Genomic DNA, 19,156 nt, shown 5'->3' on the forward strand with positions numbered 1-19,156 from the left:
AGTCCTGAGTAATATCCCTCAGATTTTCTTGGTAAGGGTAGCATAAATTACATGGGAGGCGCAGTGAGAATTATTTTCCACAAGTTCCCATAGCTCTAAAGCCACCACTGCTTTACTGAGAAGACTGATATGGACTACGGCTACACCCCAGAACAAAGCAGCACAATCTTGTACTACTTTTAAAAATAAAAAACTCTTGATTGAAGAATCTTTTCTAACACCTAACTTCACCACCTCCTTGCACTTAACATAGGCAAAGCGAATGACTGGGGTGGGAGGGAGGGGAGGAGCTATTTAACAGCTTTGCTGTGGTGCTCTTTGCTGCCTCTTGCAGGACAGGAGAGGTATTCCCATTAGTAATTAAGATGATCCGTTGACTCATCGTGTCATTAAAAAGAAAATGATTAATCCCATATATATATATAAAAAACCTCTGAAATATACTTTCATTGCTTATTTTGTCCCCTTTTCCTGTCATTTCATTCTGGAATTGTGAGATTTTCAGTTCCTGATAGAAATGGAAGTGCAGAACACTTATGTTCCACTCAGCCATTGGCTGCACACTCTAGTGACATATTTAGAACTATCCCTAATTGGCCGCAGCAGAGAAGGTAACCTAAGTTACAACATAGCAGCTCCCATTGTTTTATAGACACTACAACTTTACACTTATTTTGTCATTAGCTGAAACAGCTAATGAAAGTTTAAAAAAGTACATATACATGTTATCAGACTAATCTTTTCTTTGAGTGCATCATTCTATCTAGCATTTATTTAGTGTTTAATGTCCCTTTAAGGGAAATAAAGTTTCACATTACACTGTCCCTTTAAAGCATTATGAGTTTTGTCATTAACCATTAATAAAGTGTTAGGATGATTTACTACACAATGGGTATTATCTCTCTCTTTGTGCTTTATACAGTGACAAGAACTACAACGTCGCTCAAGGTATTCTACAAAGGAAAATTCTTAACCTGAAAGTTTTGCAACTCACTAACAATCACCTAAATTACGAGTTTTGAGTTATGGTGCGGTACGGTACGGCTTTTAACGCAGAAAAAATAGCCATTATGCTGGAATGGACAGGAACACATATTACGAGTCGTGTCGGGTTAGCTATACCACAAGCATTTTAGCCTATAACGCAATGTCCATTCCGCACTCAAAAAAATTATGTTCGAGTGTGGGATTTCCCTAGCGCCAGTATTACAGGTTGTGCGTTCAGGCTAAAATACTTGCGTTACAGCCTATACCGACACGAGCCATACCGCCATCTGAGAGCAGTAGTTATGGATTTTGCAAAACAAAAATGTTTCACAAAACTGATAACTGAAATGTTACAAAGTACACTAACACCCATAAACTACCTATTAACCCCTAAATCGCCACCCTCCTGCATCGCAAACACTTTTTAAAATGTATTAACCCCTAACCTGCCACCCACCCACATCACAACTATTAAACATATTAACCCATATTGCCGCCCACCGACATCGCCTACACGATATAAATATATTAACCCCTAAACCGCCACTCCCCGACACTATAATTAACCTATTAACCCCTACCCCCCCCACATCGCGGCCACTAAATAAACCTATTAACCGCTAAAGCTCCGGCCTCCCACATTGCTGCCACTAAATAAACATATTAACTCCTAAACCGCCGGCCCCCCACATTGCAAAACACTAAATTAAACTAATAACCCCTAAACCTAACACCCCTAACTTTAAATTAAAATTACAATATAACTATATTTAAATAAATAAAAACTTACCTGTGAAATAAAAAAAACTTTAAGTTAGTTTAAACTATAAATTAAACTTACATTACTATTCTAATAAAATAAAAAAACTACCAATTAAAAAATCTAAATTACAAATTTAAAAAAACCTAACACTACAAAAAAATTAAAAAAAATCTAAAATTACAAAAAATAAACACTAAGATTACAAAAGATAATAAACGAAATTATCAAAAATAAAAACAATTACACCTAATCTAATAGCCCTATAAAAAAATAACCCCCCCCCCCAAAAAAACACCCCCTAGCCTACAATAAACTACCAATAGCCCTTAAAAGGGACTTTTGTAGGGTATTGCCCTAAAGAAATCAGCTCTTTTACCTGTAAAAAAAATACAAAGTCCCCCCAACAGTAAAACCCACCACCCAACCAAACCCCCAAAATAAAAAAACCTAACTCTAAAAAAAATCTAAGTTATCCATTGCCCCTAAAGGGGCATTTGTATGAGCATTACCCTTAAAAGGGCATTCAGCTCTTTTTCACTGCCCTTAAAAGGGCATTCAGCTCATTTACAATTGCCTAAAGCCCTAACCTAAAAAAAAACCCCACCCAAAAAAATGAAAAAAACAAACCTAAACACTAACCCCATAAAATATACTCACAGTTCCTGAAGTCCAGATAGCCATCTTCATCCAGGTGGCGACACCTTCATCCATCTCGGCGGCGCGGAGCTATCCTGGAAGCCGATGCCATCCTGCGCGGAGCGTCCTCTTCATATGGTCACTGCCATACACTTAAGTTGAATGCAAGGAAGTCGTTTAAAAATGGCGTACCTTGCATTCCTATTGGCTGATTTGGTTCTGTCTTCAAATTCAAATCAGCCAATAGGATGAGATCTTCTGAAATCCTATTGGCTGTTCAAATCAGCCAATAGAATTTCAGAAGCTCTCTTCCTATTGACTGATTTGAATTTGTAGAATTTTATAACGGCTATCTTGCACTCAACTTCAGTGTACGGCAGTGACCGTATAAAGAGGACGCTCCTCGCATGATGGCTTCCAGGATAGTTCCACTAATTTAGCTTAGTATCACTTATTATATAAATTATATAATTTCAGTGTCAGCCTTAATCATATTCCTTTAAAGGACATGATAACCAAATGTTGAAGCACTTGAAAGCGATGCAGCATATCTGTAAAGTCAAAATGTATGCTTACCTGATAAATTATTTTCTCTCGGAATGATGTTAGTCCACAGTCCTCCATACCATATAGGATATATTTCCCGCCAGAGGTCAAGAACCCATATAAGAGCTTAAAATCCCTCCCACCTCCCATCTCCCATCTCTCTCTTAGTTTAACATATAGCCGAGGTATCATTAGAACTGTCGCCAAAAAAAATGAAATGGGCGGGGCCTGTGGACTATCATCATTCCGGAAGAAAATAATTTATCAGGTAAGTCTCAGAGGAAAAATCCATGGAAGAGATGAGGACATCAGCACTAGATCCGCATACCATGTCCTGTGGTGCACGGTGGGAGCCATTAATATTACTAATGTTGGCTCCTGTTTGATTTGAGTTATGACTCTTGGAACAAACAAAGGAAACAGGTATGCTGGATGAAACTCCCATGGACATACCAAGGCGTCTATCATGTGAGCCTTTGGATCTTTTGATCTTGCACAAAACATCAGATCTATGTCTTGTAAGCACCATTTGATCACTTAGCGATCGAAAATGTCCTGAAGGAGAGACCTATTGGACCTCTCTTGGATGGACCAATTGACTGCTGAGATGATCCACCTCCCAGAAGCTCACACCTGGTAGTTTGCCGATAGCTAGTAATGATTCCTCTCTGCCTAAGACAGAGTCTGAGACATATCCTGCATGGCCAGTGGACTGCAAGTACCCCCCTTTATTTATGTAGGCCACTGCTGTGATATTGACCAACTGGAAACGGATACAATTTTCCTCCTTCAATAGGGGCCAGGGCTGAAAAGTTCCAGAATGTTGACTGGTAACCTTGCCTCTAGAGGAGGCCAAACTTCTTTGCGCTCCTTGAGAAATCCAGACCCCCCCCCGCCTGACATCCATCGGCACAAAAGACCAAGACTGACGAATGAAGGATGTCCCAAGGGTCAAAGGAAACTAGATGCATAAGGACTGAGTCTTTTATGACTCCTATAAATGCTACACTTATAGCAGGATATAATGAGCTTTTGGGCACATTGATACTCCACCCATGGTCTTGAAGGAAGACAGAAGCTTGAGAGTATGACCATTAGATAGTGAAAGGGAATAAGCTTGCACTAGTATGTCGTCCAGATACGAAGCAACTGAAATGCCCTAAACTCTGATCACCGCCAAGATTGTATCCAAAACAGAGTGGCAAACTGACAGTGTTTTGCTGATTATGCAAACTTCAGGAGCTAAAAAACAATCAATCCGGATATCCAAACTTTTCTCCTGATGAATCCTAAAATATATAAACTTATACATAAGTTTAAACAACGTTTATAAATCTGTACATGACATAAGCATCAGTATTTAGTATACATGTATTTACTTAAGCATACACACATATTTAGCCTGAAATGTGGCTTGACTAACTTGAGAAGCACTACATATAGACCCACAGGTACACAGTAGATACTTGTAAATCCATGTCCAAAATAAGCAAATACTGTGTATACTTAATGTAAATATTCATGATTAATGTTCGGTACCTGCATGATAAACGTATGTGCATACATATAAATTACCCATACAATATGTATAAGAGATATAACAATAGATCCTAACTCTAAAGGATCTCCACTGTTAATGAAAATATTCATGATCAATGTTCAGTATCTGCATGATAGAACTTTAGTGCATAGATATAAATTACACATAACATAGGTATAAAAGAGATACCAAAAGATTTTCTCTCTAAAGGATCTCCACTTAAACATGCAGAGTAATATGCATGAAAGGTATATACCTAGAGGAGCATGTATTATAGTATTCTGTACACTAATAGCATAGAGTATATAGGGCCAGATTACAAGTGAATCGCTAATTTATCACGTGCCAGGCAAATTTGCCAGTTTGCAAGCTCGCAGTAGCAATTAGCACTTATAAAATTAACCAGAGATCAAAACTCTGGTTAATTTTGTAAATGTGCCCCAAATGCCCCCAAAATCAAGTGCTAGTTTAAAAAAAATGCACTTAGCAGTTTTTGGGCCCAAAACCTGCAGCTCTGGGGTGTTAGAAAAAAAAGGCACTGAAAAGTGCCTTTACATTGTTGTCTAGGGGAACTGTGTGTTCACAGTAAATATATATCTATATGCTTATATACATATATATTTATGTGTTAATATATTATATACATATATTAACACATAAATATATAAATTATAAAGTCATATACCTATATATTTAAATATGCTGCCATTGCTGCACTGCTTACCCCCTTCGCTGTGCTAGTTCTCATGCCGTGTATGACGGCATCAGACCGACGCTCCCATAATGTGCGCTTAACTTGCAATACCAGCGAAAACTAACTGCGCTGGTATTACTCAGTGGAGCGCTAATAGCGCTTTCACAAAAGCGATATTTAGCGCTCAACTTGAAATTTGGCCCAAAATGTATTGCATATCTACAGAGAAATAAGTTCTGCCTATGTAAAAAGCATTATGTATGCTGCTGAACATGTAATAAACATAAACAGCTTCTACAGGTTTGCATATCATAATGGTGTACATTAATGCAAATAATATTCTAAACAGCATAAAATGTACAACAGTATAAAAAAACTATCTGTTTATATCCCCTGGCAATGATGGGAGTACAATGCTTTACTGACTTAATGTTATAAAGAAGTATTAATAGGGCAGATAGTTATAATAAATGATAATGGCACCATATGTCATTATGTTCAATACAATATATAATTGCACATATTATACTCAATTGGGTATACTGTAGATCATATAACAATGTGCTGAGGTGTACAGCTGCCTAAAACACCTGCTTAGAAGGATGTTATCAAGTCTGAAGAACTCTTAGGTTATCAGCAGAAAGTATAAAACTCAATAATAGCCAGAAAATATGCTGCCATAGTCTTGTTAGCTATTCTTAAACTCAGGAGTAAAGTGAGTAGGTCCTGAGCAACATAGACAATACATAATTCCTAAGAGGAAGTAAAAGGCTGCGGCTGAATTGCACCTCAGAAAAGGCTTCAAAGCCATTTTGAGAGTAATACAATTATATAAATGTGCACCAAGCATTATAAATACTTAACCCACATAAAACATGCTCCCCTGCCTAACCAGAGTTTCCTTTATTGATCAGCTTACTGCACTGAGCAGTCAGTGGTTTTCTTAAAGGGCCAGGCACCTATTTTCTAAAAACAAAATTTATGCTTACCTGATAATTGTATTTCTTCGAGATGTGGTGAGTCCACGGGTTCATCTTAATTACTGTTGGGAATACCACTCCTCGTTAGCAGGAGGAGGCAAAGAGCACCACAGTAAAAACTGTTTAGTATCACTTCCCTACCCATAACCCCCAGTCATTCAACCGAAAGTAAATGGAGAAAGGACAGTGACACAAGGTGCAGAGGTGACTGAAGTTTAGTTAAAAGCCTAAAACAATTACCCACTTGAAGAAATAAATTTATCAGGTAAGCATTAATTTTGTTTTCTTCTAAAGATGTGGTGAGTCCACAGGTTCCATCTTAATTACTGTTGGGAACCAATACCCAAGCTAAAGTACACAGTTGAATAGGGAGGGATAAAAAAACCAGCATGCCTAAACAGAAGGCACTACCGCTTTAAGAACCTTTCTCCCAAAAGCTGCCTCAGCCGAGGCATAAGCATCAGATCTGTAAAATTTAGAAAAAGTATGCAAAGACGACCAAGTTGCAGCTTTGCAATTCTGCTCCATAGAAGCTTCATTTTTGAAAGCCCAAGAAGGGACTGTGGCTCTGTTGGAATGAGCCTTAATCCTCTCTGGAGGTTGTTTCCCAGAGGACTCATAGGCCATGCGGATCACACTCCTTAACCAAAGAGCTAGAGTAGGGGCACACACCCTCTGACCTCTATACTTCCCAGAAAAATGAACAAATAAAGCGGAAGACTTCCAAAAGTCTTTAGTCGCTTCCAAGTAAAACTTAAGAGCGCAAACAACATCCAGATTATGTAGCAAGCGCTCCTTGTCTGAAGAAGGCTTTGGACACAGGGAAGGAACAACAATTTCCTGATTAATATTCTTAGTAGATACAACCTTGGGAATGAATCCCAACTTACTACGAAGAACAGCCTTATCAGCATGAAAAATGATATAAGGAGAATCAAACTGTAAAGCGGAGAGTTCAGATACTCTCTGAGCAAAAGAAATAGCCAACAAGAACAAAACTTTCCAAGACAAAAGTTTAATATCAAGAGAATGCATTGGCTCCAACGGACGCCGTTGTAAAACCTTAAGCACAAGATTAAGGCTCCAAGGAGGAGCAATCACCTTAAACACTGGCCTAATTCTGACTAAGACCTGACAAAAAGACTGAACGTCTGGCACATCTGGAAAACGTTTGTGTAAAAAAACTGATAAGGCAGAAATTTGACCCTTCAGGGTACTAACAGACAAGCCTTTATCCAGACCCTCCTGAAGAAAGGATAATATTCTTCGGATCCTAACCTTACTCCAAGAATATCCCTTAGCTTCACACAAAAAAATATATTTCCTCCATATATTATAGTAAATCCTTCTAGTAACCGGCTTACGAGCCTGGATCAGTGTCTCAATCACTGACGAAAAACCTCGCTTAGACAGAATCAAGTGTTCAATCTCCAAGCAGTCCGCTTCAGAGAAACGAGATTTGGATGAAGAAAAGTCCCCTGAAGAAGAAGGTCCTTCCTCAGGGGAGGCTTCCACGGAGGTAGAGTTGATATCTCCACTAGATCTGCATACCAGAGCTGGGGTGATTAGAATCACTGATGCTCATTCCTGTCTTATGCGGGCAATCACCCGAGACAGGAGGGCAAATATAGGAAAAAGATAAGCCAACTGTAAGTCCCACGGAACAACCAGGGCATCTATTAGAAAGGCCTGAGGATCCCTTGACCTGGAACCATACCTTGGAAGCTTTGCATTTTGGCGGGATGCCATGAGATCCAACTCCGGCACCCCCCATCTGGATACCAGTTTGGAGAACACTTCCGGATGTAGTTCCCATTCCCCCGGATGAAAAGTCTGCCTGCTTAGAAAATCCGCTTCCCAGTTGTCTACTCCCGGGATGTGGACGGCTGAAAGACAACAACAGTGGTCTTCCACCCACTGAATGATCCGAGACACCTCCCTCATCGCTAGGGAACTTCATGTTCCCCCCTTATGGTTGATGTACGCTACTAATGTTATGTTGTCTGATTGGAATCTGATGAACTGGTTCGAGGCCAACTGAGGCCAAGCTAAAAGCACATTGTAAATTGCTCTCAATTCCAGAATGTTGATCAGTAGTTTGGACTCCTCCTGAGTTCAAAGACGATGAGCTTTGAGGGATTTCCAGACTGCCCCCCCAGCCCACCAGGCTGGCGTCTGTAGTCACCCAAGATGGTCTCTGAAAGCAAGTGCCCCGGGACAGTTGCTCCCGAGAAAGCCCCCAATGAAGAGAATGCTTTGTCTTCTGATCCAACACTATCTTTGGAGATAGATCCAGATAATCTCCGTTCCACTGATTGAGCATGCATAACTGTAAAGCTCTCAGATGAAAACGAGCAAATGGCACAATGTCCATGGCTGCCACCATCAGTCCAATTACTTCCATACACTGAGCAACTGAAGGACAAAGTGTCTCCTTAAGGACTTGACAAGCCGATAGGAACTTGACTGTTCTGGTCTCCATCAGGAATATCTTCATCAGAACAGAGTCTATAATCGTCCCTCAGAACACAACTCTTGTTGGAACCAGAGAACTCTTTTCCACATTTACCTTCCACCCATCAGACCGGAGGAAGAAGAGTAACATCTCCGTGTGAGATGACGCCCTCGGAAATGAGGGAACCTGAATTAGAATGTCGTCCAGATAGGGGGCCACTGCTATCCCCCTTGACTGGACCACCACTATAAGGGCCCCTAGAACCTTCAATATTATTCTGGGAGCTGTGGCCAGGCCGAAAGGCAAGGCCACAAAGTGAAAGTGACGATCCAGAAATACAAATCTCAGAAACGTGTGATGATCCCTGTGGATGGGAGCATGTAAGTAAGCGTCCTTCAAATCTATGGTCGTCATATACTGACCCTTCTTGGATCAAAGGATGAATTGTCCGAATGGTTTTCATCTTGAACGATGGAACCTTGAGGAACTTGTTTAGACATTTTAAGACTAGAATTGGGCGGAAGGTTCCCTCTTTTTTGGGAACGAACAGGTTTGAATAAAAACCCAGACCCTGTAACAATTATGGAATCGGAACAATCACCCCCAGGGCCAAGAGGTCTTCAATACACCTCAAGAACGCCTCTCTCTTTATCTGGTCTGCAGATAACCTGGAAAGGTGAAACCTGCCCCTGGGGGGACAAACCTTGAATTCCAACCTGTAGCCCTGAGACACAATTTCCACCGCCCATGGGTCTGGAACGTCCCTTAACCAGACTTGAGCGAACTGAGAGAGTCTGCCTCCACTAGATCCAGGCCGGGATCGGGGGCAACCCCTTCATGCAGACTTAGAGTCGGTAGCTGGCTTTTTGGCCTGCTTACTCCTACTCAAGGACTGAGTTGATTTCCAGGCTGGCTTGTTATTATCCTGCTTGGATGAAGATGAGGAGGACTTTCCTCTAAAGTTGCGAAAGGAACTAAAATTACTTTGACGTCCCTTCGGTTTGCTCCTCTTATCCTGGGGCAGAAAAGACCCTTTTCAGCCTGTAACATCAGAAATGATTTCCGCCAAACCCGGTCCAAATAAGGTCTTCCCCTTGTAAGGAAGAGCCATCAGTTTAGTCTTAGATGAAACATCAGCTGACCAAGACTTCAACCATAAAGCCTGTCTGGCCAAAACAGCGAAACCAGAAGCTCAGCTCCCAATCTAAGGACCGGGAGGCCCGGATCAGCAATATAGGAATTGGCGAACCTGAGATCTCTGATTCTGTCCTGAATCTCATCATGAGGCGTTTCCTCCTGTAGAGAATCTGTTAATGCCTCAAACCAATATGAGGCAGCACTAGTCACGTAGCAATACAGACCACTGGTTGCCATTGGAGACTAAAATGTGCATAGATCTTCTTAAGGTAAGCCTCCATCTTTTTATCTATAGGATCCTTGAAGGCGCAACTATCCTCAATAGGTATAGTCGTCCTTTTGGCTAGAGTGGAAAGGGCACCCTCTACCTTGGGTACCGAAGAAGACCAAACCTCCGTAATGGAAGAATCTACTGAAAACATTTTCTTAAACACCTGAAAAAAACACTCCTGGTTTCTCCCACTCTTGCGCTACGATTTCCTTAGCCCTATCAGGGACCGAAAAAACCTACGAAGAGGAAGGAACATCAAAGAAACTATTAAGTTTATTGGACTTCTTAAGCGTTACTACTGCCTGAGAATCAGAATCGTCCAAAGTAGCTAAAACCTCCATTAGTAACACCCGGAGGTGTTCTAGGTTAAACCTGAAGGAAGAACCTTCACTCTCAGAGAAGGGTATTATACTGTCTGAATCTGAAATCTGAGCGAGAATTCTCCTCATCCTCCGATCTTAAAGGAACCTGAGGGTCAGCGTTAGAAACAGATACCCTAGTCTCTGAAACCTTAGATTTCCTCTTGCGCTTCCCTGAAAATCTGGGAAACTAGGCTAAGGCTGCAGATATCGCTGAGGACATCTGTGCAGCAATCTCTGCCTTTAAAAATGCTCTGCTGGGAGTTAAAGAGCAACCGCAGGACACAGTGTTAGCTGCCATAGAGGCTTGGGACGAAATAAGGGAAGGTCCTGGCATTACCTGGGCAACATCCTCCTGAGAGACATAAGGCTCAACATTAAAAAACTTGTCTTTACCCTGCAATGTCTGTTTTACACAGGAAGAACAGAACTGATTAGGAGCTGCAATTTGTGCGTCTAAACACAATAAGCAGGGATTGAAATGAGTGGAATTCATATCAGACATAACTGGTATTATCCTCTATTCAAACTCTCTAGCGTTTAATATACAACAAGAATTAAACAATTCCAAAGAATAAGTATTTAATAAACACTTTTAATAAAATGACCTCAGAAAAAACCTCCCTCCGCACTTCAGTATACTGAGGTGCTCTTACCACCACGGTTCAACCCTGCAACGTATTACTTGCACTCCCTAAAGCGCTCCTCACTACGCAGCAAGAATTCACACAGAGCCGAAATGCGAAGGCCCAATGACGTCACCGACGTCCGAGGCACGAAAACGCTCTCATGGTCTGAACAAGGAGGTGGGCGTGGTTAAAACCCACCCGCAAACTGAAGCAAAACAAACCGTTTAACTAATAATAAACAGTGCAGCTAAAAAACACACAAAAAAAATTAGCCTTGAGACTCTTCAGCCTCATATGTCTCTATAACCTGTGCCTGCGAGCATGCCTAATAATAACACCCATCCCATGAGTGCATTATCCGTCCCTTACATTAAATAAAACAGGTATTCTGAAGTGCCCCTCTCCCCATAGGAAGGAAAAACAGAATTTATGTTTACCTGATAAATTTCTTTCTCCTACGGTGTGTCCGGTCCACGGCTTCATCCTTACTTGTGGGATATTCTCTTCCCCTACAGGAATTGGCAAAGAGAGCACACAGCAAGAGCTGTCCATATAGCCCCCCCTCTGGCTCCGCCCCCCAGTCATTTGACCGATGGTTAGGAGAAAAAGGAGAAACTATAGGGTGCCGTGGTGACTGTAGTGTATGGAATAACATTTTTTAAACCTGACTAAAAGCCAGGGCGGGCCGTGGACCGGACACACCGTAGGAGAAAGAAATTTATCAGGTAAACATAAATTCTGTTTTCTCCTACATTGGTGTGTCTGGTCCACGGCTTCATCCTTACTTGTGGGAACCAATACCAAAGCTTTAGGACACGGATGAAGGGAGGGAGCAAGTCAGGTTACCTAAACGGAAGGCACCACGGCTTGCAAAACCTTTCTCCCAAAAACAGCCTCCGAAGAAGCCTAAGTATCGAATTTGTAAAATTTGGCAAAAGTATGCAGAGAAGACCAAGTCGCTGCCTTACAGATCTGATCAACAGAAGCCTCGTTCTTGAAGGCCCATGTGGAAGCCACAGCTCTAGTAGAGTGAGCTGTAATTCGTTCAGGAGGCTGCCGTCCGGCAGTCTAATAAGCCAATCGGATGATGCTTTTCAGCCAAAAAGAAAGAGAGGTAGCAGTAGCTTTCTGCCCTCCTCTTACCAGAATAAACGACAAACAAGGATGATGTCTGTCTGAAATCCTTTGTTGCTTCTAAATAGAATTTTAAAGCACGGACCACATCTAGGTTGTGTAACAAACGTTTTTTTGGAAGAAAACCAGGCTTGGTACGTAAAACTACCTTATCTGTATGGAACACCAGATAGGGAGAAGTACACTGCAAAGCAGATAATTCAGAAACTCTTCTAGCAGAAGAAATAGCAACCAAAAACAGAACTTTCCAAGATAGTAACTTAATATCTATGGAATGCATGGGTTCAAACGGAACCCCCTGAAGAACTGAAAGAACTAAATTTAGACTCCAAGGAGGAGTCATGGGTCTGTAGACAGGCTTGATTCTAACTAACGCCTGTACAAACGCCTGTACATCTGGCATGGCTGCCAGACGTTTGTGTAACAAAACAGACAGAGCAGATATCTGTCCCTTTAAAGAACTAGCTGACAAACCTTTATCCAAACCCTCTTGGAGAAAGGAAAGTATCCTAGGAATTTTAATTTTACTCCAAGAGAATCCCTTGGATTCACACCAACGGATATATTTTTGCCATATCTTATGGTAAATTTTCCTAGTTACAGGTTTTCTGGCTTGAACCAGAGTATCTATAACTGAATCTGAAAACCCACGCTTAGATAGAATCAAGCGTTCAATTTCCAAGCAGTCAGTTGCAGAGAGACTAGATTTGAATGTTCGAATGGACCTTGTACTAGAAGATCCTGTCTCAAAGGTAGCTTCCATGGTGGAGCCGATGACATATTCACCAGGTCTGCATACCAAGTCCTGCGTGGCCATGCAGGAGCTATTAGAATCACCGAGGCCTTCTCCTGTTTGATCCTGGCTACAAGCCTGGGAAGGAGAGGGAACGGTGGAAACACATAAGCTAGATTGAACGACCAAGGCACCACCAATGCATCCACTAGTGTCGCCTTGGGATCCCTGGATCTGGACCCGTATCGAGGAACCTTGGAGTTCTGACAAGACGCCATCAGAACTGGGCTACAGTCGTCATGTTGTCCGACTGAAATCTTATGAATCTGGCCTTCGCTAGGTGAGGCCAGGCCAGGAACGCATTGAATATCGCTCTCAGTTCCAAAATTTTATGGGGAGGAGAGACTCTTCCTGAGACCAAAGACCCTTTCAGGGAGTCCCAGACCGCACCCCAGCCTAAGAGACTGGCGTCGGTCGTAACGATGACCCACTCTGGTCTGCGGAAACTCATTCCCTGAGACAGGTGATCCTGAGTCAACCACCAGCGGAGTGAGTCTCTGGTTACCTGGTCTACTTGAATCTGGGGAGACAAGTCTGCATAATCCCCATTCTACTGTTTGAGCATGCACAGTTGTAATGGTCTTAGATGAATTCGAGCAAAAGGAACCACGTCAATTGCTGCAACCATTAATCCTATTACCTCCATGCACTGAGCTATGGAAGGCTGAGGAATAGAATGAAGAACTTGACAAGCGTTTAGAAGCTTTAATTTTCTGACCTCTGTCAGGAAAATCTTCATTTCTACAGAATCTATTATTGTTCCCAGAAAGGGAACCCTTGTGGACGGGGACAGGGAACTCTTTTCTACGTTCACCTTCCACCCGTGAGACCTGAGAAAGGCTAAAACAATGTCTGTATGAGCCCTTGCTTTGGAAAGGGACGACGCTTGGATTAGAATGTCGTCTAGGTAAGGTGCTACAGCAATGCCCCTCGGTCTTAGAACCGCTAGAAGGGACCCTAGCACCTTTGTGAAAATTCTGGGAGCAGTGGCTAAACCGAATGGAAGAGCCACGAACTGGTAATGTTTGTCCAGAAAGGCGAACCTCAGGAACTGATGATGAACTTTGTGGATAGGAATATGAAGGTACGCATCCTTTAAGTCCACGGTAGTCATATATTGACCCTCCTGGATTGTTGGTAAAATTGTCCGAATGGTTTCCATTTTGAAGGATGGAACTCTGAGGAATTTGTTTAGAATTTTTAGATCCAGAATTGGCCTGAAAGTTCCCTCTTTTTTGGGAACTACAAACAGGTTTGAGTAAAAACCCAGACCTTGTTCTGCTGTTGGAACTGGGTGTATCACTCCCATCTTTAATAGGTCTCCTACGCAATGTAAGAATGCCTGTCTCTTTATCTGGTCTGAAGATAAGCGAGACATGTGGAACCTTCCCCTTGGAGGAAGTTCCTTGAACTCTAGAAGATACCCCTGAGAGACTATTTCTAGTGCCCAGGGATCCGAAACTTCACTTGCCCAAGCCTGAGCAAAGAGAGAAAGTCTGCCCCCTACTAGATCCGGTCCAGGATCGGGGGCTACCCCTTCATGCTGTCTTGGTAGCAGCAGCAGGCTTCTTGGCCTGTTTACCCTTGTTCCAGCCTTGCAATGGTTTCCATGCTGGTTTTGGCTGGGAAGCGTTACCCTCTTGTCTAGAAGCTGCAGAGTTAGGAGTCGGTCCGTTCCTGAAATTGCGAAAGGAACGAAAATTAGATTTGTTCTTAGCCTTGAAAGGCCTATCCTGTGGGAGGGCATGGCCCTTTCGCCCAGTGATGTCTGAAATAATCTCTTTCAATTCCGGCCCGAAAAGGGTCTTACCCTTGAAAGGAATATTAAGCAATTTTGTTTTGGACGACACATCCGCCGACCAAGATTTTAGCCAAAGCGCTCTGCGCGCCACTATTGCAAAACCTGAATTTTTCGCCGCTAACTTAGCCAATTGAAAAGCGCCATCCAAAATAAAGGAATTAGCCAACTTTAGTGTGTGAATTCTGTCCATGACTTCATCATATGGAGTCTCCTTTTGGAGCAAATTTTCTAGTTCCTCGAACCAAAAAGACGCCGCCGTGGTGACAGGAATAATGCACGAAATTGGTTGAAGAAGGAAACCTTGCTGAACAAATATCTTTTTAAGCAATCCTTCCAATTTTTTATCCATAGGATCTTTGAAAGCGCAACTGTCCTCAATAGGAATAGTTGTGCGCTTGGCTAACGTTGAAACTGCCCCCTCAACCTTAGGGACCGTTTGCCATGCGTCCCTTCTGGGGTCGACAATGGGGAACATTTTCTTAAATATAGGAGGTGGAACAAAAGGTATGCCTGGCTTCTCCCACTCCTTAGTCACTATGTCCGCCACCCTCTTGGGTATCGGAAAGGCATCAGCGTGCACAGGGATCTCTAAGAATTTGTCCATTTTGCACAACTTCTCTGGAATCACCAAAGAGTCACAATCATCGAGAGTAGTTAGCACCTCCTTAAGCAGGGCGCGGAGATGTTCTAACTTAAATTTAAATGCCACAATATCAGGTTCTGCCTGCTGAGAAACTTTTCCTGAATCAGAAATTTCTCCCTCAGACAGACCCTCACTCACTGCCAATTCAGATTGATGTGAGGGTATAACAGATAAATTATCGTCAGCGCCAACTTGCTCATCCTCTGTGTTTAAAACTGAGCAATCACGCTTTCTGGGAAATGCTGGCAGTTTGGATAAAAGATTTGCTATAGAATTATCCATTACTGCAGTTAATTGCTGCATAGTAACAAGCATTGGCGCGCTAGATGTACTAGGTATCGCCTGCGCGTGCAAAACTGGTGTTGACACAGAAGGAGAGGATGATGAGCTATCCCCACTACCTTCATTTGAAGAATCATCTTGGGCAACCTTATTAAATGTGACAGTACTGTCCTTACTTTGTTTGGCACAATTTGTACATACATTTAAAGGGGGAACCACCTTGGCCTCCATACACACAGAACATATGCTATCTGAAGGTACAGACATGTTAGACAGAATTTGGCAGGCTATTAATGCAATAAAAAGTTTTTAAACAAAACCGTTACTGTCTCTTTAAATAATAAAAAGAGCACACTTTATTTCTGAATGTTTGAAAAACTATGAAGGAAATATCCGATCTTTACAAAATTTACACTTGTAAATTACAAAATTGTCTTAATGCTTTGAAAGTATTGCACACCAAATTTCAAGTCTCTAAACCCTTAAATGAGCAAACCGGAGCTATTTGTTCAATTTACCAGTTTAAACACACTACAGTCCCTGCCACAGACTTTGCTGCGGCTTTTACCTTCCTTAGGGGTTATTCACCACAGAAATAAGCCTTCCTGAGTCAGTTTTTTAGCCACAGGACCCTCTCACATGAAGCTGCATGCACTGCCTCTGGAAGTAACTGCGCAACTGAGGCGCGAAAATGAGGCCTCCTCCCTCTGCATACCAGAGTGAAGGGGCCTTCCTGACTAGATTAGGCATCTAAGCAACTGCCAGGAGAATAAAAACGTTCCCAAAAGTGTTTTCAAATACACAAAACACTCCAAATGACATATAAATATGATATAAACCAATCGATATAGCCCACAATAGTGTCAACCAGCATAGAGCCCATTTTATAAGCCTTAATTCTGTTATGAGTCTAAGAAAATGGCTTACCGATCCCATAAGGGAAAACTGACAGTCTTCTAGCATTACTATGTCTTGTTAGAAAATAGACTGGTCATACATGGAGCAGAAAAGTCTGCAAACTGTTCCCCCCAACTGAAGTTCTCTGGTTTCAACAGTCCTGCGTGGGAACAGCAATGGATTTTAGTTACTGGTGCTAAAATCATACTACTCTTTAAACAGAACTCTTCATCACTTTCTGTTGTAGAGTAAATAGTACAAACCGGCACTATTTTAAAATAACAAACTCTTGATAGAAGAAATAAAAACTACAACTAACACCACATACTCTTTACCATCCCCGTGGAGATGCTACTTGTTCAGAGCGGCAAAGAGAATGACTGGGGGGCGGAGCCAGAGGGGGGGCTATATGGACAGCTCTTGCTGTGTGCTCTCTTTGCCATTTCCTGTAAGGGAAGAGAATATCCCACAAGTAAGGATGAAGCCGTGGACCGGACACACCAATGTAGGAGAAACAGCACTTACCTGTTCTGCTGTCTGACACATTAACTATGTATGTAGGGGTACACATTAAAGGGACAGTCTAGTCCAAAAAAAACTTTCATGATTCAGATAGGGCATGTCATCTTAAACAATTTTCCAATTTACTTTTATCACCAATTTTTCTTTGTTCTCTTGGTATTCTTAATTGAAAGCTTAACCTAGGAGGTTGATATGCTAATTTCTTAGACCTTGAAGGCCGCCTCTTAAGAATGCATTTTAACAGGTTTGTCACCACTAGAGGGTGTTAGTTCATGTTTTTCATATAGATAACACTGTGCTTGTGCATGTGAAGTTACCTGGGAGCCATCACTGATTGGCTAAACTGCAAGTGTGTCAAAGAACTGAAATAAAGGGGCAGTCTGCAGAGGCTTAGATACAAAATAATCACAGAGGTAAAAAATATATAAATATAACTGTGTTGGTTATGCAAAAGTAGGGAATGGGTAAACAAGGGATTATCTATCTTTTAAAACAATAACAATTCTGGTGTAGACTGTCCCTTTAACTATGTATCACAATAAAAGAATATAAATAGATAAGAGACTAAACAAAACAAATTAACACAGGAGGAGGGCTCTGTTCTGAAGAAGTAACAATATACAGGCTGAAGGATCTACTACTTATATGAAATGCTATTGCTTTGTCTTTTTATTATGTATTTGATGATTATGCAATTCTACTGTATTTAGCGGTCCTTTAAACCTCTCTAAATAGGCCTCCTCTAAATTGGGGTCTACAATAGTTTAAAACATGTATTTCATATGTAGGTATTTTGCAGTTCTGTATGGATATAAACTATCCATATTATTGTCTGCTCCAGTTTACCTAGCACAATGACTGCTTAGATCAGTGCACAAGCTCATTTACATCTGGCATCTGATTGGTATAAATATACTCAGCTAAACCTGCTTTTCAATTGTCTGTAAAATGCATAGCTTTCCCCCCTTTCAAACAATGCTAAAGTTTAACAGTTTAGTTACCCACCGGTGTTTTCATAACTCTCCACAGAATAGCTGTCATTTTTCTTGTCTTCCACAACGTGGTTATATGTAATATGTGGAATGGTTAACATTTTATCCACAGTACCTTCCTCTTTTTCTGGTCGAAATTTCTTCTTTTTAACCTAAACAAAGAAATAAATAAAACATATCTAAAATTAGAAATAGCAGATTTAAAGGGTTATGGAATGTATGTGTGTATGTGTGTAGATCACCTTGCTTTGAGCTCCCTGTCTGGACCTTTCTTCGTTTCACTACAGTTCTACAGCGATGGAGATCGCTATTATGGACAAAGCTTGGCAGTGAATTCCTTTCCTTTCCTCCGGCAACTAGACTCTTGGGACGCGAGTGCTGTTTGGACTACACGCGCATGCTGAGACTAGGAAGTGACGTCATCAGCAGCAGACGGAGGATACACGCTGCAAACACACGCTGAGGGCTCACAGAGCCGGGAGTATTACAGCGCACCAGCGGACAGATCCGAGAGAAGAAACAGGAGTGGGGCACATACCGGGTTAGCAGGTACCGCACAATACGGATACTTATACACAATTTTCTATGCTTTATAAGGCTGAATTTTGATTAAAGTTTGAATAGTTAATCCGTATAGGTCTGTTCGGCACACAACCCACAATAGTATTTTTGCCACCACACTGTTTCACTGATCAATGTCCACAATGTACTCCAACAACAGCCTGCATACCCAAGTTGAAATAATGTAACCAGGACCTACCCGTATGAGACTGAATCTTCTAGCTCTCTATTTTTATTACAAGTAATCACTCACAGCAGTCACCGGGCAGGATCCAGTAATATTACATATTGCTTTTACAACGCCACAGGAAACCCTTACATGTTGTTACATGGACATTTATTGTTTGCTTATACTGTTGAGACAGTGATAAATAAGCACAATTATAATTTGTATAAAAGCTTCCATAATAGATTATATTAACAATTAGGCAAAATGGCTCAACATTTCTATTCAATGCAGACGATTGCTAACTTTGAGGGTAACAGACCTTCCTTAGAAGAGACTTTTGAGAATAAACTGGACATGATTGATAT

At 41.5% G+C, this 19,156-nt stretch overlaps 1 protein-coding gene across 3 annotated transcripts in view; it reads right to left on the minus strand.

The window, feature by feature from the left end:
• KCNQ1 (potassium voltage-gated channel subfamily Q member 1) overlaps positions 1-19,156 on the minus strand; it is a 507,180-nt gene that overhangs the window by 56,264 nt on the left and 431,760 nt on the right. For all 3 annotated transcript variants that reach the window (XM_053720436.1, XM_053720437.1, XM_053720435.1), the window contains one exon: positions 18,075-18,213. In XM_053720436.1, coding sequence (XP_053576411.1) covers positions 18,075-18,213 — 139 coding nt within the window. The remainder of the gene's footprint in view (positions 1-18,074; positions 18,214-19,156) is intronic.

This window comes from Bombina bombina, chromosome 7 (assembly GCF_027579735.1).
Source record: "Bombina bombina isolate aBomBom1 chromosome 7, aBomBom1.pri, whole genome shotgun sequence".
NCBI classification, from domain to species: domain Eukaryota; kingdom Metazoa; phylum Chordata; class Amphibia; order Anura; family Bombinatoridae; genus Bombina; species Bombina bombina.